Source organism: Sander lucioperca, chromosome 1, assembly GCF_008315115.2.
Source record: "Sander lucioperca isolate FBNREF2018 chromosome 1, SLUC_FBN_1.2, whole genome shotgun sequence".
NCBI classification, from domain to species: domain Eukaryota; kingdom Metazoa; phylum Chordata; class Actinopteri; order Perciformes; family Percidae; genus Sander; species Sander lucioperca.
Window position 1 is genome coordinate 29713725 of NC_050173.1, and position 24587 is coordinate 29738311.

General features: G+C 40.6%; 1 protein-coding gene across 8 annotated transcripts in view; it reads right to left on the bottom strand.

Annotated features, from left to right (window-relative positions):
• atp11c (ATPase phospholipid transporting 11C) overlaps positions 1-24587 on the bottom strand; it is a 50790-nt gene that overhangs the window by 22788 nt on the left and 3415 nt on the right. For all 8 annotated transcript variants that reach the window (XR_004898732.1, XM_031302887.2, XM_031302886.2 and 5 more), the window contains exons 2-3: positions 9071-9190; positions 7540-7629 (exon numbers count right to left, since the gene is read on the bottom strand). Coding sequence is in view for 7 of the 8 variants with exons in the window: in XM_031302887.2 (XP_031158747.1) it covers positions 7540-7629; positions 9071-9190 (210 nt within the window). In the remaining variant the exon portion in view is untranslated. The remainder of the gene's footprint in view (positions 1-7539; positions 7630-9070; positions 9191-24587) is intronic.

Consider the following 24587-nt stretch of genomic DNA (forward strand, 5'->3'; position numbering starts at 1 on the left):
TATATTTGTAGTGGTTGGTGATTCCAGTGAGACAGAGCGAAAGTAATGATTCTGCCGCAATAGCCTCAGGTGTAGACAGCCAGAGGTGAGAGTGCTCAGTGCTTCAAAAGAGCGGTGTATGTACATAAGGATGTTATATTTGGCTTTGTGTTTAAGACTCATTACACCTTGCGCATTTCTATAGGCTGTGTAGCTAGTGGATTATTGGATGCCTCAAGAAAATCTTGTTTTACCCCAGTCATGTTAGCCCTCCACTGTTTGACATGACCAGATCCTTAGAGGAGAACACTTCATACAGGTGTGATAAACACTGGAAGAAGATGATAGAGCGCAGTGTTTTTGCCTATTCACATGACTGGATTGAAGATTGGCTGATCACAGAAATAAAAAAAACACCTGTTGGCTGATCACAGAAATAAAAAAAAAAACCTGCAGAAGGACTAAAGACAGGATGTCCCTCCAATGCAGCAGCCAGATGGCCAAACCTGACAAAGGATGACCACAGCACAGACAGACTGCAAACTTTCAGCCTGATCTGTTCTATGACAATTTCGATGTCAACTGTTTAATAGAGGACTATAAAAAGAGATAAATGATGGTGGTGTCATTTTTAATATCAATTCATAAACGGCGATTCTAAAAGAAAAAAAAAAAACTCTTTCATGTCACACTAAAATAAATGTGAAATCAGACTTGACAAGCTTCACAGACATTACTGTATCAAAGATAGCTATCATTTTTGGAATAGGGTGAGGGTGAAAACCGCCCTTTAATGCGTCAATAGTATCATTATTAAAAATACTGCAACGGCAACCTCCTGAGAAAACTAAAACCTACAAAAAACCTTCAGCTACTGTACTTTTGCCAAACAACACACAATTCTCCCAGAGCTCGCCCTCGCAGTTTATCTGCGCTGATTTGCAACAATCCCGACCAAACTTCCAGATGGCCAAATACCTTTCCTCCTCTGCACCAAATGCAAAGCCAAAACATTCCAGCAATTGGAGTGAACTGTGTGATATCAGAGCTGCAGAGCGCAGCAGCACCAAGCCCTTCATCTGAGCTGGGAAATGTGTCAGTGAGTGACCGACCGCAGGTCCCGGGGGTCCCAGGGCAGCGCCGTCGGCCCTCGCGTCCTTCTACCCCTTTGCCCTTTCATCCCCCACCCCCCCCTTCTCTCTCTCTCTCTCTTGCTCTCTCCTCACGGTTTCTCTTACCCTCTTACTGGGCTCTATTTCCATTCGATCAAATTCAAGCAAAGACATGCAGGGCTATTTATAGCAGAGTGGTGCTTTTTTATCAGCCTGTGTCTATTTGTGGCACTCAGAAGTACAGCTGACGTCAGCAGTGCAGCGCTGCAGAGAGATGGGTGGAATGAGAGAGAGAGATAAAGGGAAAAAGAACGACAGAAGGAAAGAAATCTGATGACAAAGGGAGAGACAAAAGGAGGGTAGGACAGAGTTGAAGGATGCATGACATTTGGTTGTTGGTAGAGCATTTTCATGAAGCCTCTCAGGGGAAGTGAGAAAGTGTATTTCCGTCTGCGCGATGCGAGTGCTGAAAGAGTGCACACGGAGTCTGTGTACCTGTTTCTCTCTCACCCTCTCTCTCTGATATAATAGCAGGCTGCATGGGAAAAACTAAGTGGTTGGGATAAGGAGCCCCTCATGAGAGGCTGGATTAGTGGAGAAACGCCAACCACGCTGCAGCTTGGGTAAACACCGTCACATACCCAGGACACCCACTGAGTCATACATCAACATGCACACGCATAAGCACATGCACATACTTAGGATACATTCACACACACACACAAACAAACACTACACTGCACACATAACACACCGATAATCCTTGTGTGTTTGTGGGAGTTATGCACATATATCGTGGGTTACTCCCACATAAATGTACTGCATTAGCTCACGGTAATTTCACACATTAGCTCACTGCTAACTGTCCAAAATCCAGCATCTTTATCCATTAGCTGAGGATCATATGGAGTTAAACCAGACAAACTGGAAAATAAAGGCTGTCAACTGTAAATACAGGTGGAAACGAACTGGAGGACACAATAAACACTGTAATTGATCTGGTATTGGCTTAAGAATGATGGAGTTACTTTGCAACAGGAGATATTTCTCAGTTGAGTACAGTGCTGGGCTTCTGGGAGCAGTCAATCTATGAGCTCATTCAGTCAGTAGATAGCACAGACCCAACAGCAGCACCTGTTTACACTAGAGGGCTGTTTGCAGCCATAGTTTGGGGTACTGCTAAAAAGAGAGAGGTTAGTTTCCATTTCCATGGATCAGAAAAAGAGACAGAGAAAGAAATAGATGATAGAAGAGCAAGTGCAGATACAAACAACAAATCTTTTCTTTTTTGTTTCCTACACAAATCAACAACTGCCAGATCCCAGAGAGGAGAGGCCACTTAAGAGCACAGAGCAGGGGAATACGGATGCCAGTCAAAGAATTCTAGTCAGCGCTCTTGGCCAGCTCACAGTTTCCACTTATGAGGAAAGGGCAGCGCGCACACAAACACAAACACCACAATGACAGATATACAAACAGAATTTTGAGATCAACATAAGACCAAAACATATCTGGTAAAACATAGTCTTTTCTTTTCAGAGAATAACAGAAGCAATGAAAATAAAAAAGGTATGCAATACAAAAAATACTTTTATTTTGGGTTTGCCCAAAATAGAATATGATATATTTGGGAAGATATGAAAATTCACCTTAAAATAAAACAATCTCAAATACAGATTTATCCTTTGAACCTTGTAACCTAATTCTAGGTAAATTGCATATCGACATGTTAGATAAAAATACCATCTACATGCTCCTGAGTCCAGGTACTAATAGCTCATTAAAAATCCATTAACTGGTTTACACATGATCTGAAGAGCTGAGTAGGAGAAGGAGGATGCGCTTAACAATGGAATTCTTAGTAGAGTGCTAGAAACAAAATCCAATGAGATGTTTAGCACATCTCAGATTTAATGTCAAGGTGGACAAAATACATCACACCAAAAAAATATGTAAAAATGTCAGTAATTTGTCCTTCTCAACTTTAAATCTGAGATGTTTTTACCTTTTTTTGGAACATGCTCGTTGGTTGGGATTCATGTACATTTGTGCCCATGCATGTGTGTGTCCAGATACGTTTTATTATTGTTTCCCCTTGATTCACTTATAACTTTGTTCATACCTTGGCGTAATTTCCTTCTTTAACCAATATCTTTCTTAAAAACCCATGTAAGACAGCAGAATGTTAAACAATCTCATTCTCTCAAGAAAACATCCCCACACCCACCCCCACCCCACACACACCCACACTTCCGCAATTTTTAAACCTGCTAAGACTGTATCAAAATGCTGTACAGTTCACACATCCAGTATCTGTTTCACACCTGTCATGCCCACATGCAAATGGCCACACTTTCTCACACTGTGGACGTACACTATTCTTTATGTCTACAGAACAAAAACTGTTGAAGCCAAGTTGGATGAGACACATTAACCCATTGAGATTGATCATCAACAGGCTTAAACCTGCTTCATAATGTTGTCTGAAAAGTTATCAGAAGGACACACACACACACACACACACACAGGCCCTCACCACACATTAACTTGTTGCACAACACCACAGTCAGACACAGCAGTGGCCCGTTTCAGGAAGGAGGTTTCACAAACTCTGAGTCTAACCCTGAACTCTGAGTTGATTTACCCTGAGATGGGAACCTCTGAGTTTTCGGTTCCAGAACAGCTGATTTGAGTTAGTTCAATCAACTCAGTAGGGCTGCAGCAACGAATCGATAAAATCGATAAAATTTGATTATTAAAAAAGTTGGCAACGAATTTCATTATCGATTCGTTGTGTCACGCGACACGCCACTCAGTCGCGGAGATAAAAGCAATTGAGTTGAGTGCCGTGCGGAGCGAAAGAAAAGAAAAAAAGAGCAGAGCGGGGGTATAGGAAATACGGAGAGAGACCGGAGAGACCCGTAACGTTCTGAAACACATGGCGGAGGCAGAGAAATCAGTATGACCTAAGTCATCCAAGGTGTGGGAACATTTCACACTAAATAAATCGAAAACGTGTTAATTGCAAGATAAGCAAAAGCGACACGGCATGGCACGGGCGCACCACGGTGATGATTCAGCACCTAAAACGTAAACATGTTGGAGTCCTTGATGAGGAGGAAGGGAGTTCAACAGCAGGGTAAAGTCACTACACAATCCTACTTTTGTTCCGTTTTGAAGTGAGGAACGTAACGTCCCTCCAGTGGTGCTGGTGTTTACTCGTTATCAAGCTGACAAGCATGACAAGCTAGCGTTAGCTCGTTAATAACAGTAGTAAAGCAGGCAGGCCTAAAGACACGTTTTTATTCACTCGCCTTTTTTGGCCCATTCATTTTTCAATCTATTGTCATGTATATATTCTGTGCTTTGTCCCATATCAGTTATTGTTGACAAATATTTGTGTGTGTTGTACTTTTTAATTTCATTTTAAAGTTCTTTTATAGCACTTGGTCATCTTAAGCTGTGTTTAAATGTGGTGTACAAATGAACTTAACTTGCAATTAATACAATGATGGTAATAATTTAATGAATAAGCTTCATGTGTGTGTGTGTGTGTGTGTGTGTGTGTGTGTGTGTGTGTGTGTGTGTGTGTGTGTGTGTGTGTGTGTGTTGTCTGTATCTACTCTTTGGGTTACTTACCTTTACACAACTATTAACTAAAACAACAAGTATGTATGTAAGTATGTATTGAGTTGATGTAAATTAATGCTTTTTTGTTTTTTATCCGATTCATCGATTAATCGAAAAAATAATCGACAGATTAATCAATTATTAAAATAATCGTTAGTTGCAGCCCTACAACTCAGACTAGGTTCACTCAGGGCGTTTCTCAATCTGTGTTCTTCTATTGACTTGTGTTCTTGTGTCCCTGTGAAATGTCATCTCATGTTGCCAAAGTACTGTCCCAATACACAAGTTCACATTTCACCAAGAACAGTTAAGATTCCCGGAAATGTTCTTGACACGCCCATTTTACCGAGGATGCATTGGTTGGTAACTTGTATGAACTTTGCAGCACCCGTATCCCAACATTCATTTCGGCATTCAATGATGGTCGGGTTTCCAGTACATAGACAGACCAAAAACGGGACAATTTTAACAATTTTCGCCATCTTATTCATCACTAAATTCACTTCTGAGAACGTTTTAGGCGAGAAATGAACGGTTTAGATTTCGAATATAGGCAGTCTTGCGAAAATCTTTGCCGAATTGACAATTTGCTCCAAAGTTTTCGGAATTGAGGAGCTCCATAAAGTGACGTGGCTGCCAGCTTACACACACACACACACACACCGCAGCTTCACACACACACACACACACACACACACACACACACACACAGCGCAGCAGGCAGAGGCGGGGGAGAGAGATATACCCGTTTCTTTTCGGGAGACTTGTTTAAATTATGCCATAGGCTATACATTAGATTTAGTATTTAGTTCATATTTTTTTGGTGTATTTGTTTTCTGATTTATTAGAAGTTGAGTTTCAGTCTGTATGATAAATTAACAGTTGTACATAAAGTGGTAACATGCTATGACATGTTATGTAGACTAAAGGGGAGACACCAACCTTTATAATTTGAATTGCTAATTTCCATCTGTTGTCCCTGGGCATATACAGTGCATTACAATAATATAGAAATGATAATTCCACATAGCACTAGTAGGAACACATAGGACACACCAGTGCATATGCCTACTTATTTTTTAATTTAAACTGACTTAAACTTATACACTAATAATAGTAGGGATCGCGTTCCACTCTTTTGAATAAGTAAGGGGTGTTTGAGCTAAACCATAAACAATAAAATTAAAGCTCAAATAGTTTTATTTTCAATATTATTGCAATAGTTGTAGCATTATGAGGTTTTCTTGTCCGGAGCTTGTTTAAATACAAAGTGGTTATATTGTTGTGGTTTTTATTTCTAGCTGTTATTTTGGAGCACTGTAGGTAGCCTCTGTGCTGGGGGTGTTGAACAATAACAGGAAGAACGCATCGTCTCAAACTGTTAACAGCATTTTCTGTGCTTGTGAACTTGCAGGTTCATTCTTCCAAGAACAACCAGCAAGAACGTCCTCCCCAAGAACACAAGTCCGTTCTTTGCATTCTTGAGATTGAGAAACACTATCAGAGTTAAGCATGTGCACCACCACTATAAAAAGGCAGCATGAAGGGAGCCATGATACTACGATTCACCACGGCAACAACCACAAAAAAATCTGTTGGTGTTTTACCCCTCTGGAACTGGGAATACTCATGCGCACATACAGCGAGTTTGGACATATATTTCGTAAAAAAAAAAAAGCACACGGTTGCTGCAGCAAAAGAGCGAGAATTGGCGTTGGAGAAAATTGCTGCTTGAGTCAGAGCGTAAGTTACAATATAGTGTATTAATTTCATATTTAATCACAAGTATGATATTACTGTTGAAAACTGGTGGAATGGTATTGAACCTATAATCTATTTCCTTTAGGTGCAATCCTGCGGGCGAAAAAGTACTACTAATCTCATTCTGACGTGGCAGTACCATGTCATTAACAGAATTATAATTTATAATCATTCATTTCAAAGGGTTTACATCATTCACCTGCAATACTGTGGAACTTTTAGTGTCCAGGGAACACTACAAAAACTTTTAAAAAACGTTTCTTTTCTGACGGCTCTGCATACAGTGGCTTTACTAATTTTCTCCGCATCACCAAAAACGTAATGCAACACAAAGAATCTGCTCGGATGTAAGAGCATGTCCACGATGGGTGACGTTAATGATATGAGGACGGATAAGGTTATGTACATATCTCATGGACTGTGAAGAAAAACGATACCACTCAAATAGGTAGTTATCTGGAAATGAAAATACATCTAGTCGGGTCATCTCTCAATACTCAATATCATCTCCCAACGCATGTTTAACTCCCTGCGAAGTAATACAGCTTCTTCATCAACGGGATTGTCGACAAATGGACATGCCATGTTCAAGGACTTTATAGTCTGCTTAACAGAGTTATTAAACCAACCCTGTTTTTTTTTTTCATGCAGATGACAAAACTGAGCCAAAATGCACCTGATACAGACTGAATGAATGAGGAAATTAAACAGCGCTGTCAGAGGGAGGAGACTGAGAGAAACTTGAGGTTTATTGAAGAAAACCTGCTCCCAACCAGGTTAGGTCACAGACTCAGTTACCATAGTAACTGACTCTGAGGTTAAGTTACCTGTCTTTCTAAAACGGGCTGGAGTAACCCCTCTTTCTAAGGTTTGATTTACCTCCCTTTCTGAAAATGGAAAACCCAGAGTTTCCCTCAACTCAGGGTTAACAAACTCAATGTTTTCACTAAACCTGCTTTCTGAAACAGGCCTCAGGCCTCCATAAAGGCATTATTTAACAGCGATAAACAAACCTTTATCTTTGTTTGGGTTGACACACTGACAAGCTTGTCCTTACCTGCACCAGGAAGATGATAAGGAAGTAGAAATTGGCAATTCTTCTAAACTGCTCAAACAGGTTCTTTGGTAGAAAGTTCCAAACTGTATACTGTGGGACGAAAGAGAACAAATATGCATGCAAGTCACATAGAAATAAAATAGGTATTACAGTTTGTGGACTGCTTTTTACTCCTTTCTGTATCATTTTCCCATTGAGGCATGATGTTTTTCAACAGAACCTAGGGAGGTTAAGAAAGGCTTGGCAAGGGGAGAGAGATTAGAGGCATTCAATATTCACAGACTCTTGCACATGTGCATTCTGTCGGAGTTGGGGATGGGGAAAAGAAAAGGCAACCTCAATAGCTTGGGAGTCTCTGTTCTTTGTACTGCCTGAGAGGACGGCCCTTGGGGGACCACAGGTATTCCATTGATTCAGATTAGGGATTTATCTCATTCATTTACCCTTGAATGCAGAGCCAATGAACTTATCAGGAACTTATCACTTATTCACTGTAATTTTGTTGTTTTTAAGTGGCCATGACTGCTGATACCATCGGGTTGAAGTAACATAAATAAAGACTTAAATCCCCGAGAGAGGGCCCAACAATACGCTGCTGGTAACTTGGTGGCACACAATAAAGTACCAGGGTGAAAAACACAAATACATGCACCTGCATGCACGCAAGCATACACACACCCGCATGGAATCAGCATTAAGGCACTGTTTATGAAGGGGAATGTCTGCATGGGGATAGTGTTGAAATGCAGCGGCAGCAGAATGGCCCATCTCGTTTTGCCAGAGAGAAAAGAGAGTGAAAGTAATGAGAAAAGGGGGGTGACAGCAGCGAGGGTGGTGCAGTAGCAACTAGAGCAAGAGAGGAGAGGCGGCGATTGGTCATTGCGGAGTGCAAACGCAACTCGATGATGGAGAGCAGAGGCATGGAGGAGCATAAACACTACAGCCAGGGTAATTAAAGGCTGTTTACCCTGACATACTGGCAGGAGCCAATTGATTGGCCCATCCTCACTGGGACCCACTGCACCACTATAAATCCCACTGGCGTCTTACTCTCACATCGCTTCCTTCTCCTCTTCACTTTCCCCCTTCATATCCAATGGCCAGCCAGCCAGGATCCTGCCTGAGCCTGCCACTGACACAGGACTGAGGGGTGAGATTTAGGTGAGGGGGAAGGGGAGTGAGGTCTATCAAAGCCCAGGGGGAAATGACCGAATTGCCCACCTTGCCAGTACATTAATAGCAGCCATGTATTTCACTGTCACAGCCAGTGCTCCCCTGACAGACAAATAATCGCCTTCCGCTGGGAGCGAAGACAAGCATGAGGAGAGGCAGTGGGAGGAGGAATAAAAAAAGGAAGATACGGGAATGCTCAAGACTGTTTAAGAGTTATCACAAGTGTTAGATAAGGGAAGAAAAATACCAGAAGGCAGGTGAAACCTAATATGCAGAGGAGCTGGGAAACAAACAGGAATATGAATTTTTATCTTGGGACGGCCGGACTGGAGCCCTGGCATGCAAGTGTGTTTCTTACCTTGGAGGACACAATCCTGTTATCACAGAACTTGGGTGGGATGAAAGCCTCAGTGGTAGAAGATGACCGATGACCAACATAGATAGTCCTACTGTCTACTCTTCTTTCATCGCCGCCAAGCTAGAGGAAGCAGCGGAGGGGGGTGGAGATGGGAAGAGATAAAAATTAAAAGAAAGGAAAGAGAGGACATGTTAGTAACTTTGACTTTCACTTACACATAAATGAGATATTGAACAAGCCTAGTCAGTTAAATCTTACAAAATATAAAATGCTCATTCTAGAAACAATTACTTGAAGGTGCGCCAAAATGTGAACTACTATCTGCAGCATGGGGGATGTAAAATAAATCAATGAAAACAAAAGACTTGTTTATGGTGCATTGTTATTTCAGGGGCAGCAAATCCACAATGATCACAAAGGATTTGTTGTGGCCATAAAGAGTCTTACAGTCTGATGAGGCCTAAATTCCACCCACAGGTCAAGAATTAAAAGATTATAATTTCTACTGTGGTGCAGAAAATAAATACAATAAGACATGAAAAGCACTGTACTGTTGAGCACAAGCCAATAACTCAGAGAGGGGACAAAGAAAAGTATGGCAAGGGTCAAGCATGGGTCAAAATGGCGATTGTGCAAGAACTATGACTTAATTTTTTCTCTCCCAGGAGGTCACTCATCGATGATAAATGAGTCATGAATATGGGTAGCCAGGAGTAAAATGCTACGCTCAGATTTATAGGTTGAGCTGCCTTGTCTTGATGCAGAAGGCAGAGTGGTACACACACATAAGTGCACACACACACATTAGCCAAATGTCTGACAGAGGACAGACTTCAGGAACCGGCTCAGGAGCCAGAGGCATGCTGGACTCCCCTTAACATGAGGTGGCCAAGGCATTCCTCTTCCATAAAAGGCAGTTAGGGTGAATCACAGAGGAAAGGCAGGGAAGCCAGGTCGTGGCGTTACCTTTACTTCACAGGAGCTCTCCTTACGTAAATGTCACACAAACAGCAGTATAAATGATGACCCAGAAATGAGCTAAGGAAATTGTCAGGTAGGACCTTTTCCTTTTTGAATTTTAAAATCAGTTTGCCGCAGTGCGTGGAGCTGATTGGGTTCATTCTTCTGTGTGAGAAATAACCCGAGGCTTTAACTATGCATCGCTTTTTAAGTATAAGTAGAGACATTTATACATACAAAATATAATTAATACATATTTTGTTCTACAAAAGGTGGCTTCATGGAGTGCCTTGGTTGCCAAGTGGTTACAGTGCATGCCACATATCCGCATTCTGCAACGTCCCGGGTCGCTTAGGACCTTTGTTGCATGTCAAGCCCCCCCCCCCACCCACCCTCTCTCTTGTCATCTGTGACTTCATGTGGATCAATCATGTCTACACAATGTTTAGTCTGTTTAATAAGGGCAGTAGTAATACCAATACAGATCTAGTAGATCATACAGTATTAGTGCATCTCTACCATTAAAAATCGGCATCTTTACATCGGATCTTGAATTAATCCAAAGTTTGAACAAGCACACACAACATATTTCTGTCCTGGAGAGAGTAGCCCAGAAAATTTGGCCTACGCTGTTCTCTCAATGGCCTCAATTTCTATTCCTGACATCCCACATACAAGAAATTCTGAGGCTTCCTTGTATGTGGGCTGAAGGATCATGATAGCAACAAAGCCAGTATACTGGATCAGCCAGAGCTACTACACCCAAATTTGCTTCTACCTCATCTTCTTTCTTATCCTAAAGCGTGTTCCTTATCTCACAATGCATGGAGACCACTTTCAAGAGTAAACTGAGTCAGTAAACATTCGTAAGATATCACAGCTGTTGACCAGTGAAGTTATATCTCTACGTTATCTGTATGCGTGTCTGCAGTTCATTATCGCTCTAATCAATTTTAAGGAATCTTGGTCCTAATAGAAATTCTGAGGTACTTATGGGAAATTAAATTGCTCATAGTGTTTTTCATAAATAGTCCCAAGAAGCTCTTCCGTTTGTGCATCATATTAGGTATTGGTAGTTGTGTTTTGGTCCACGACTGGCCTGATCATCACCCTGAGAGGTGAACAAGCTCTACAACCGCATCTTGAGCTCACCGCGTTGCAATGACTGGCTACAGAAGAGAAGAAGTCCGTTCTTGGAGCCGCTCTGACCGCTGCTCTGACCGCTTTGACTGTAATCAGTATGAACGACCATGTGGCCGTCTGCACCACTGCCCTCCGACCACAAGAAGCATGAAACCAGTTTTACACCCATCTCTACTTTTAACCAGAGATTAAATGGGAAAATATGTATTTGTATTTTTGTTTGTTTGTTTTATTTGGAACCCCATTAGCTTCAGCATAAGCTAAAAGCTATTCTTCCTGGGGTCCTACAATCTGTCGTGTGACAATACAATTTACGACATCACATTACACACCATACATACACATAGACATTACTTCACATTACACAAAATTTGAAAATACAAATCATATTTAAATTTTACAGTTAACACAATTAATCAAAAAAAGAAAAGACATTACACTACTCCGAATAAATCTATTTTAAGAGATAAGATATAACAAAAAGCCCTATAGCAGAGTCTCTTTGGTATTAGATATTGAAATTTCTTTGAAGGTAATATTTTGTACGTGATTTTTTAAAACGATACTGAGTGTTTTGTTGTTTGATAGTATTTGGGAGAGAGTTTGCTCTGTACCTAACTGAACGTTGAATTGATTTGGTTTTCACTAGGTAAAATAAAATAAAACTACCTCCTACCGCATGCCTCGTTGGATAATGATGTGAGTAAGTACTAAAGGATAGTTTTTTATATAAAGTAAAAGTTGTTTTGTTTGTTATAACATTATGTAAAAAAACATTAGTGAATACACAAATCTATTTAACTTTAAACCATGAGAGGCTTTCATGCATTTTATCGACATTTGATCTAAACCCACAAGAGAGAGCCACACATGCAGCTTTATTCTGAATCAGGTTTTTTTTATATTAATTGTGTGTGCTGGACCAAACCACAGAGCAGTAATCAAGGTGTGAAAAAAAACTGAAGTACTTGTTTAAGGTCTGTGGTGTTAGTAGTGTGGTGTGTGGTGTTTTTTTGCACACCTTTTAATAACTGACAAGGTGTTGCCCATTTTAGTTACCAGTTTCTTAACATGTTTGTTCATGTTTGTTGTCAATGATCACTCCCAAAAAGTTTAGCCTCTTCTCCTTGCTCTACAGAAGTTGGATCTAGACTGAGTTCAAGTTTCGGTTTGGAACATAAAGAAAAATGAGTTCCAACCACTAAACTGGTAGTTTTAGATACATTGAGAATCAGTTTGTTACTACTGATCCAGTCCACCATTGACTGTAACTCTCTCTGTAGTTTTGTATTTAGATCACCAATATCAGTTCCTGATAAATATATAGTGGAATCATCAGCAAACATTGAAATGCTTGCTTTATCTAAAACAGATGGTAGATCATTGGTAAAGATTGTGTAGAGGAGCGGCCCAAGACAACTTCCTTGAGGCACGCCATGTTCCACATGCCTTACCTTTGAAAAGCTTCCATTAAAGTAAACTAATTGTCTTCTGTCAGTCAAATAACTTTTCATCCATAATAATGTGGTTCGTGAAAAACCATAATATTCCAGTTTTTTTAACAGTAAGTCGTGATCAATTGTATTAAATGCTGCAGTGAAATCAAGCACTACAACACCTATTATTTTCCTCTCCTCCATATCCTTGAACAAGTCATCAACCATCTGAGTAAGGGCAGTGTTTTCCTCTGAATGCATGCTGAAAATTTGTAATTAAATCATTATTTAAACAATTATAAACAATTCTTTCCATTATTTTACCGAGGACAGGTAATAAACTAATTGCTCTACTGTTTGATCCAGAGAAAGGCATTTTCTTATTTTTAGGTATTGGCACAACTTTACATATTTTCCATGCTTGCAAACATATTTTCCATAAAACACATATTAATTATATGAGCAATAGTAGGAGCAATGATTGAAACTATTGGCTTAAGTAACTTATATCCGAGACAGTCAACACCAGGTGCTTTGTTTTTACAATTCATCAGAAGTAATTCAACTTTAGAACCACTGAAATTTAGGATAAAGATTAAAGCAGCCATATTATGCTCATTTTCAGGTTCATAATTGTATTTTAAGGTTGTATCAGAATAGGTTTACATGGTTTAATTTTCAAAAAACACCATATGTTTGTTGTACTGCAGTGCTCTCTCTCACTGCTGCAGATCCTCTTTTCACCTGGTCTCTGTTTTAGCTACAGAGTGAGACCTCTTTTCTTCTTCTTCTTCTGTACTATCTTTGATTGCACTGCACATGCCCAGTAGCTCAGATGTAGATCATGTCAGCTAGCTAGCTCCATAGACAGTAAAAGAAAGGCTGTTTCTACAACTTTGGTCAGTTACAAGGCAGGATTAGCTGGGAGACTTCTAAATGAGGGCGCACATGTAAGTAGTTCTTTTGTAGATTATGGTGAACTTGTGTGTGTTGTAGCAGTGCTTTGCTACTGCGAACGAGGTAGCATGCTAGCGTTAGCATGCTAGCGTTAGCATTAGCGTTAGCATGCTAACGCTACGAGCTAATGGTTGCGGTTAGCCTGCTTGTTTCGGCTTGTGACGTCACAAGCCGTGCCGATTTTGAACAGCTCACCCAGAGACTGAAGGCAGGACACATTCAGAAACTGTATCTCACTCTAAACAGCATGGATGGATTTTTTTCAAAGTTTGTATGTGTGTGGAAGCACCAGAGACACAACATAACACCCCAAATCCCAGAAAAAGTGATTTTTTCATAATATGGGCACTTTAAGATGATTTATTTTATTTATGAAATAATCGTTGAGATGAGATGAAAAAAAAATCACCTTCATTCAATATATTTGCCAGTCCGATTTGAAATTAGATATGATGGCTGCTTGTTTAGCTAGACCTCTTTCTTTCATAAGATCTTTTAATTCTTGATCTAACCACGGGGTGTTGACATTTCAAACAGTAAACTTTTTATTGGTGCATGATTTTCTATTGTCATTAAAGTTTGATCAAAAAGCTGAAATGTTTTCTCTGGATCCTTTTGTAGAAATACCTCTGACCAGTTTGCATTTCTGACATCATCTTCATGTTGTAATTGATTGAATCTTCTAAATTACCTTTTCATTATTACTTTTGGACCCGATTTAGGAACTTTTGTTTTCCTTACAATTGCAATAAGATTATGGTCACTACAACCAATTAGCACCTTGCTAATTGCCGACCTTGAAAGTAATAACAAGATGATATATTATTTACAGCAAGCTAACTGTTCAGGCGGACTGCACAGCAGCGCAAGCTTGCAAACAAATATCTTTGTGTTCCACACCCTCAGAGCGGGTGTTCTCAACAGCTGGGAACACAGAGAGTGTTGAGCGTGCACGGCTCTTACCTGAAAGAGTTGACATGCTACTTAAAAAGAATTACACGAAAACTACTTATTAGTAGTAGCAGTAGTTTGATCTATGTTTGAGCTTGACTGGGTGTGTTTTTTTTTTTTATGTTTACTGTCCATTGTTCATATTTTTATATTTTTAGGAGGGGGATAAAATGTTCATATAGGGTGGGGAGGGTGTTTGTATTATGTTTAAATAAAATGCTTAAAATGAGAAGTTGTGAGTTTTTTTAAACTGTAATCAAATTTTGTAGTTGTTAAAACCAGGCGTTACAGTTTCAGTAAGAGTAAGGTACCGAAAAAGGCACCGGTACCGGTAACTATAGATGCGAAAGGTACCCAACTCTATGCATAACTCCAGTTTATGCAATCGTTTGCTTCTCATTAACAGTCAAATAACACAAAGTAAAGGCAGAGTTCCTTGTCTTAAATCAGAAATATTTCCCATTGTCTCTCCAGTCCAGACTAGCCAACAGGCTTTCATAATGCTCTCTTATGCATGAGCAGCCATGTTCACACCTCAGTATGGCTGTCAAATTGACTATCCCCTACCCGCTCGACACACACTGACACTCCTACAGCAGGACCGGACGGACCTGGCTGCCAGAGGATGAAGGGAGAGAGTGGGAGGAGGAAAGAGTGTGAGAGAAAGGAAGTACAACAGCATCCAAGGACACAAGCCCATCCAGGTTTTCTTTATCAAACAACAACCAACCCCCAGGAGGAGCAGTTAGCCAAGAACACCCCCATGGACTACTTTGTTCATTTATTTGAATCAGATGCAGTGTTTCTGGCAGTTATCCTTCCTCTGTGTACTCTGAAGAATGTCATCCACAAATGTACAACATTACAGATATGCAATACAGAGAACACCTAATATAACATTAGGAAACAATGTAGGTCCAGGAAAAGCAATCACGTACAAAGGGCTGTGCACGCAAAATATAAAATGCAAGTAATGAATAATTTACAAAACAAATTAGCCTTGAGTCAAAGGGCTCTGGCTTGTACCTTCAGGGGAACAGGTCAGACAGTCAACAGTATTAGTTGGCAGGTGCTCCGGTAGTGCCAATCTTTCACCTGTGTCCAACTCTTAGGATTGATTATGCACAAGAGCCATGCTAATGCACAGTTTCAATGTTGCAGGCCTTTTAGAAAAAAACACAACAACATTGTTGCAACAACCTACATAAGTAAGCACTGTGTCACAGAGATGATTCTCAAAAACAAATGTTGGCACCTACACACTCGCATAATTCATGCTGAGAATAAGACTAAATATATATAAATATAAATTGAGAAAGTAGTCCATGCCCTGGGGTCCTAAAGATAAGAAAAGAACTATTGAATGACCATTGATTTAGTGGGAAATTCACTGTAAAATATGAGGGTCAGACCATAAGACCCACTTCATTTTTGAGCAGTACCGTGATCGCAATTCTCATCCCAAAAATAGTGAGCTGGCCAAACAAGAAATGCTAATGTAGGGAAAAATAGTAGCCATTGCATTATCTATACCTCATTGTCAAAGGTCACACAAAGCCGTTCAATGACAATGATGTTAGTAAGCAAAGCAAAAGTGGCCAAGAGTCAAGTGCCAGTATGTCAATAGCTAGCAGCAGATTCATCCTTGGTGAAAAAGCATCAGCTACATAACATGAAAGGAGATCAATAAAGCAAACATCCCATGCTCAATTGAGCTGAGATGTAATTGCTCAGTCAGATATAAATGGTGCATTAGAGAATTGAGTAAGTCTGAAACTTTACTTTAAATAATGCTCTTAATTAAATGATGCACAAATTGTGAAATGTGCACAGGATGGAACAGAGGGGGGGTACAATACGGCATTCAGCTACAGCCAAAATCTCAATGATGACTCGGGTCTGATGACACTGCGTCCTGTCACACCATCTCACTATTCAGTGACTATCCCGCTTTGTCACAATCTGCATGCTGTTAGCTGAACAGACACAGTACAAGGCCACGTATACGTGGCCTTGTACTGTGTCTGTTATATATACATACTGTAATACAATCCATCACAACAGTACAACCTCTGTGGAACATTTTTAATCATAATTTGTGCTGTAGCCTGTCAGGATTGCATTATAATTCCTCTATAGTATATATACTATACTGTATGTAATAGGGCTGCTCCCTCTTAGTCGATTAGTCGACTAATCGGTCGTTTTGGTCTTAGTCAACTAAGATTTCTTTAGTCGATTAGTCATGTTTTATGCTTTTTCATGCTGAATGACTTATTTCCAAGAAACGTACGAGCACATCTCTGGTAAACACAAGAATTAAAGTGGTGCTTTTGCATGACTCTTTGCGGAGAAACTCAGATTTACAGATCTAGATCTGTCGATTAAATCAACTAATCGATTAGTCGATACAATTGAATGAGTGTTAGTCGACTAAGAATTTCTTCAATCGAGCACAGCCCTAGTATGTAAACAAGGTGGACAAACAACTAGTACTAAGTCTAAGAAAAATTTAACATTTTAACTAAGGTCATATTAGTACAATAGTTGCATTACATTGAACAGGTGTGTGTAGTTCTCTAGTCACATAGTCTAACAATTGCACAGATGTTACAGATTACAGGTATAAGAGCCTGAAAGATGTACCATCTAAACCTGTCAGCACCTCTAATTAAGTAGACTGTAATGTACGTAACCACAGTGCAATCCACTTTGTCAAATATAATCTTAGTTAACTTGACTAACTGGCAATATAGGCATGGTGGAAGTTAAGTCAATGCAACATCAACTAGGGCTGTAACTAACAATTATTTTCATTATCAAATGAACCTGCGGCGTATTTTCATGATCAATAAATCAATTGTTTAGTCTAACAATTGTCAGACGATGGTGATAGAATGCCCAAAACTGTGAAAAGCAGCAATTCCACACATTTGAGCAAATGTTTGGCGTATCTGCTTGAAAAATGACTCCAACAATGTATCAATTATCAAAACTGCCAATCTGTTGTTAAAGTAAACAATTAATCTAATGGCTGTTTCTGCTCTAAAAACTAATCAAATTAAAAGCAAGTCAGATGTGGTGATGTAAGGGACAACATGTTGTAGTAAGATCCCTTAGGATTACTCACATCATTCATGCTATAAGACACCCATACATCTGCTGTTATCTAAAAGGACTACATCAAAAGCAACTGGTTTTAGTGTTTTTATTAATGAATTTCACCACTCATCTAAGGGCCCTGACACACCAACCAGACGGGCCGACCGTCGGCAGAAAAGCCAGTCGGACTGATCAGTCGGGTCCCGAGGTCCAAAAAATGCCTCAGAACACACTGAGGCGACGCCGACTTGAGCGTACGCTCTGCGCGTGCGCGAAACGTAATACGTCTCCATAGCAGCAGGCGGCGCTGCTCTGTATTGTTTCCATTAACAGTCTGATTATTTACCAGAAAATGAAAACCGGCAGCTGATAGGACGAACACGTCACGTGGTTCTTTTTTCTCCGGAAATTCACAGCCAGACTGTCATGGCGGCTTGTTCAGAATACGATCTCATATTGTACTAAAATAGTTCACCGAAATGTGTTTCTGAAAACATTTTAAGCGAGAAATAGGCCATGCAGTTGCTGAATCTGTCTTCATTTCAGATTGACAAAGGTCAGTTTAAAAGATTTTGGTCAGATTTTGAGCGGCTCATCCGCTCCCCATTTCCGGGTGAGTCCCGACTGCCCTGTCCCCAACTGAACATGTCGGGTCGGCCCAAATGAATGCCGACGGCTCCTCGGACGGCCAACGGCACGGGACACACCGGACAGACTCGAGTCACGGACCTCGCCAGACGGCCCGACGCCCGATTATCGGGCTGGTGTGTCTTCTTTCTAAGAGGCATTGTTCAGTTCTCCTGATTAGTGGATAGTCCCTTGAAGGACCCTCAGGTGACACAAACATGAGTCACACAAGAATAAAACATCACATTCAATTTCCCTTGAAGTAGCCCTTCTTCAATGACATAAACATGTTGCCATTTATTGCCTGTAAGTCTGTCTGAGAGCAAGTGGTTCTGGCTCTCAGGACTGCTCTGGACAGCAAAGATGCAAGCAGTTTGTTAAGCTTGGTGTCAAGGTTTAACTGAAGCGTGGCTCCGGCAGCATACACGTGCGTCTCCAGACGAGGAGTGTTTGGTGTCAAGCAAGTTAAAACTGACAAGCATCCCTAACAAACGGCAAATAAAGATGCTACCACGATGCAAGAAGGAAAAAGGCCAGTGACAGCATGTGTGACATCGGCACAGGGAGTGTTATTTACCCTGACACAAATAGATTTTGAGGTCAAACAAAATCAATGCTGTAACTTATTCTTACAAAAGTGCTGAAGCCAATTGAAAAAAAGTAAGCCCAAAAGAATACAGTAGGTTAAAGGCTGTCTGCTCTTGTGGTTTTGTAACTTGGGTACAGTGGAGAAAAACACACAGCTAATTCAGAACAGAATGCAGGAGCTGTGTCATTAAGCTTAAAAAAAATCCACTCAGAAATCTACTTAAAAACACATTTAATGAGGTGTGAGGGAGCTCTGTGAAGTCTGAGAGAGCACCGGGGACCTATGCTTGTACTTTTTTATGTCCTGCACGTGTACTAATACCACTCTGCACTACACTGAGAACGACAGGTTCGTTGTTAAGTCCGTGTTCCAATTTGACCCCATTTCATGTCATTCTTTGCACAACAATGAACCAAGCTGCATACAGTATAATGTCTCATTCAGTTGTACCAGTATATGAGAAGAGTGGGCTGAAGAGTGTGGGTGTCTCAAACCTTTATCATATTACTACTTAACAGCATCTGCTTCAGCTGCGTCTTATCTATCCTATCAGGTTTTATGATGTTGCTCTCAGCTTAAGTGGATTCATCACAGGTCAACCTTATCTGCCTCATGCAGTACATATTAACAGTTTTCCCTCTCACCACATACAGAAAAAAACATAACAGGAAAAACCCCAAGAGAAGATCTATTATGGGGCCATTATGTTAGCAAAACACTTGGAGCAAAATACTACTCTTGGAGCAAAATACTTATTATTTATGCCATTATTATCTATGTGCGCATTTACAGAATTTTTTTTTTTTTTTTTTTTACACATTTAGAAATGTATCCAGCATTCACAAATCTATGTTTATGCATTTAGAGATTCTCTTACACATTTATAAATCTGATTACGCACACACACATTCAGATACAGTTACACAACTCTCCACACACATTTGCAAATCATTTTTGCTACAATGATGATCCCATAATATATGACATTAGAGTAGTCTAGGCCTAAACATCAAATGATATTCTGAGAATATTGTAATAAATAAATGCCAGAGCAAATGTCTATCCTCCAGTAAACCGTTGCAAGAAATGTTGATAACAGTAAAAACAGCCTAACTGCAACATAAAGTTGCTATTATGAGAGACTGAATACAGTTGAGTGATGAATGTTTGAATGCAAGGGGAAAGATGCATGCGTTGAGTCAATGCTGTTAGTCACTGCAGTACTCTATCTGGCAGGCGCCTCTCTTTCATGTTCTCTTTCTTGTCAGCCCACTTGCCGGACTTCTTCCACCATTCTCACTCGGTCTCACTAATTGTAACTCTCTCAGTTTTGATTACACATACAAGTACTCATTGCCTAGACTGCAGAAGATTTACAGAGGCTACATTATCTTTTGCAAAAAATATAGACACATTAAAGTCAAACCAAAATTAAAGGTTTGTAGTCTCCTCAATACATTTCCAGATATCAACTACAATGACTTTAGGAAGTATTCACCGCTTTGTTGCTTTACCTGTGCAACAAACGAGTTCTTAAAGCAGCTATTTCACATGGGCTGATTTGTCTAATATCAGCACAACGATCCTTTGTTTTATTTAAGTGTAATGGATATTCAATAAATATTTAATCGCAAAAAACCTTGTTTTCCCAGCTTACTCGATACAATAGAACCATATTGCCTCACAGGGAAATAATGTTAAACATTTCATGCCATTAATTAAACTGCTTATTTAGGTTAGAATAAGATCTTTTGATTTTTTCGTTTCCAGCTTTACATTTCCCTTTATATATCTAAGAAACATCATGAGCAGGGGTGTGTAAACCATCATCAGTATATATCTTAAAATTTGTTTTTGGGTTAGGTGGCTACAGAGCTTGTCCAAACTTTGAGGCTACCAAGTCAATGAAAAACAGAGCCATTGCCCCATAAAAACAGGTGTTACCTCCATCATGGATCCACCAACACTTGACCTATGGCATAGTCTGCAGAGCACATATCAGAGGCTACTCATTCCTCCGTCCACTGTTTGCACAGAATGCACACAGTGATGAATAGCCCCACAGAGTAATAATAGTCCAACTTGAACTGAGGGCTGATCCTAAGGAGCTGTTGTGGATAGGCAAAGGCTCATTGTTCTACTAGCAACCCTGCAGCTGTATTAGACACAGAGTGTACTGTACCATGGGCTGGTACTGGCCTATATTACACTGTTTCCCTCAACAATGGGGAGGAGGGGAAACTCATCTAGACCTCGTACTGGTAACTGCTTTCTCAATCTTTTGGTCACCTCAAAATGCAACAGACTGATATATGTGTCAACTACTTTTGCAACGCTTATGGTCTACTGACAACTTTTGAAATGTCTACCGTATAAAAAACACTGACATTTTGTCAGTGGCTAATAGGTGGTCACAAGATGAAAGTCTGTGTACAATGTGAATACAAACTATGCAACTCACTGGTGGGAAACCTGTGAGCACTGTGGACAATCTGCCTCAGCTACTGTTTGACACCAGAGAAGATGATAAAGAAATGGCTGCAGATGTGACAACGGGAAATGTGTAAGCAAGTCACACAATGCTGACAGAGGTCTGTGGTCATTCATGCATCTGAGGGACACTGTTCCTCAAAATTTAACCTTACACAGACTAAATAAAGACAAGAATGCAGCCCAAACTTCACAAAAACAAAGCTGGGAACAGGTTCTCATTTGGCACGTTATTTTTTAACTGGTTTATAGTCTTAAAGCATTCCTTTACGGAGGGATTTGGTTTTGCTTCAGAGATTATATGTTACTCCACCTTCCGCAGCTTGGACTGTGTCCCTATAGCTACCATCCTCGAGGCAAGTTCAGCTAAGTAAGTCCTGGAGAGAATGACAAAAGTGAACAGGGTTCTTACGGAGAAAACCTCCACACTTTGTGCTTTAACACCATGAAAAGTGAGCACATTTCGTGCATCAGCCTAGTCACACTTTAATCTATAATTAAAGAGAATTTAAAGTAGTGTAGCCATAAATGGAGGACGGTTTTTCCAGCCAAGTGCACATATGCTGTGTGCTCTGTTTGTGTGTGCGACAAATCACCAGATTCAGCTTTTTAGATGAAGGTGCTTGATCTAGCTGCTTTTTCTCTGTAGTGTAGGGGTTGTAACTTAACTGCAAAACACAATAGCTTTCATCCCCATGGCTGGCAGAGAGCCATGCAATACCAACAAAAAAGGCATTTACAGTAGGCTACATCCTAATGCTGACAAGCTTTAAAAATCCCCATCTCCGCTACAGCCCCACTGATGACATTATCGTTAATAATGTAGTGAGCTCCACTGGATGTAATTGCTATTTAATTAATTATCCTTAGAGACTGCATATGAAGGCAACGGACAAAAAACAAATGTGGCTCTTTTCTGCTTCTGCTCAGATGACATGGTTGATTTGGGGTTGGGTTTTCTCACCAAGCGTTTCGTCCAACTGACAAAAAGACAAATTTTTCTCCCTGTGCCTGAGGTATACCACCTGCCTAGCTGGGGGTTTGCGGTGGGGATAATCATTGTAGGCAGTTGTTTAACCTAGGTGCTCATGCAAGCGTGTGTGGGAGGGGGCATGTTCGTACGTCTTCCAGCACTCATTAAATACTCACATGGACTTTGCTGTTCCTCTTTTTTGTGTCAGCAAGAACACTATCATTTCCGGTGATAATTTAAAAAAAAAAAAAAAAAAAAAAAAACAGCATGACAAAACATTACAGATGCTGGCATCTCACCTCCTCCCTCTGTGCTCAGACACAGAGAGTGAGACATAGACGAGAAAAAAAAACATCCCCCCACACATCTCAGCATTCTCTTCACATCTCACTGCGAATGCTCTCTGGGTAATGCTAGAGCTGGAGCATGGCACAGAAAATCTCTGGGATGATCCTTTATACATATATGGATGACAGGGATGCATTTTGAGTGCACCTTGCCTGGCGAGGATACGTGGGTCAGGAAAAGGAGGAGCGATGTGAGGAGAATGCAAAATAAATGAAGCAACCTGAATTATTTAGAGCTACAAACTGAGAATTCAACCTAGCTTTTAAAAGAAAGTGGAAAATTGCCCACAAAAAGCCATCCCTGGTCCCTTTGTATCCAACCTGACCCGCCCACTCCCATGTGAACCACTACAGGAAGCCTGGAAGAGTCTGTCCATTAGGTGAAGAAAGAGATGGAGGTGCAAAGACGCTACAGGTCCACCCCCTGGTTTCACTCCAGTTTCTCGGGTTTGAGTCACACAGAGCTTTCCGTACTCTACCACTATATTTCATCAGCACGCTATCCCACCACCAGCCGTTTATTCCTTCACACTGCCTCCCTCCCCACACTAAATATATTTATAATCCTGCTGTGTGTTGCAGATGAACTCCTTCGGCTGGGTTTCCATTACTGGGCAGAGTGCAGGAGACCAGATGGAGAGAGGACGGACGGAAGAGAAAGAAATCAGAGTAAGCAATTCTGTTCGCAAGCCAATTCACAGTGCAAGACTAATGGCGGCAAAACTGAGCACAGCTCTAATCAATACGCATCTCTCCTAATCAAACAGACCTGATAAATCAGATGGTCCTACATGCCTTGTATGGTCTGTGGCCTTCAGGTGGCCCTCTTAACCTAACTGCTCACCCAAGGGTGACAACTCTGTTCGAGGAGTCTTGTATCTCATCGGTTAATAAAAGCCCCTAATATGTTTCCAACAGGTGCTACTAGCTGACATGAGTAGCTATATAAAAATAAGATTGACCTGAATGCAATATAAAAATACAATTTGGAGCAGGGTAGTAAAGCAGCAAAACCAAAATACAGTAATTCAAAAAACAATAGGTACATTTGACATGAAGTGCCTTGTAATGCGGGAAATTATTCTCATTACCCTAACACTTGCAGGTCAAATGAAGTACTGTAATGTACAGCAGCAGGTACAAAAACATCCTCTTTTATAGAAGAACAAAACATTAGCTTCCCCTGGGAAGAGTGACACCAGGTTAAGTCTCAACCTGTTGTGTTGTTTACTCTGAAACAAAATCACCTTAATGTGCAGGTATGCGTCTGTGTGCATTGAAACGGCACAGTTTGTGTGCGTGCAGGTTTGTGTGAACATTACAGACCTGCGATTGCTCTTTATTGACCTGAGAAACAGGTTTACTTAGCCCTGGGGCTTTCAAACGCAGTTGAGATGCAATCCTTCAAACCCTTCAAACATAACAACATCTCCTGCCAGGTAAGGGCCTGGTTACTAGTGCTTGGGTCACAGTCGAGTCGAGACACATCTGAGATTGGCAGACCTCAGTGCATCAGCCTGCTCTAGGATGGATAGACTGAAGAGAGCTGCAGAGGAGGGCGGAAGGGTGTGGGGGGAAGCCCCACCTAGAGAGGGGAGGACCTGAGTGGTAGGGGTGTGCAAAAAATATGTATTCACATTCTTATCGCGATTCAAGCTCTACCGATTCAAAATCGATTCATAGAATTCCAAAAATCAATTCATATTCTTTCATTTAAAAAAAAAATTGTATGTCTACTGCAATCACATGGGAAAAGTAACTACATTTACATACTGTGAATCGTTTTTTTTAATCGAGAATCGTTTTTGAATTGAATCGTGAGCCTAAAAATCGATATCGAATTGTGACATTTTCTGAATCGTGCACCCGTACTGAGTGGCGCTGCTCCCTGAGCAGAGGCAGCAAATATTTGAGACTTTACTGCACAGGCCATAAAACAACT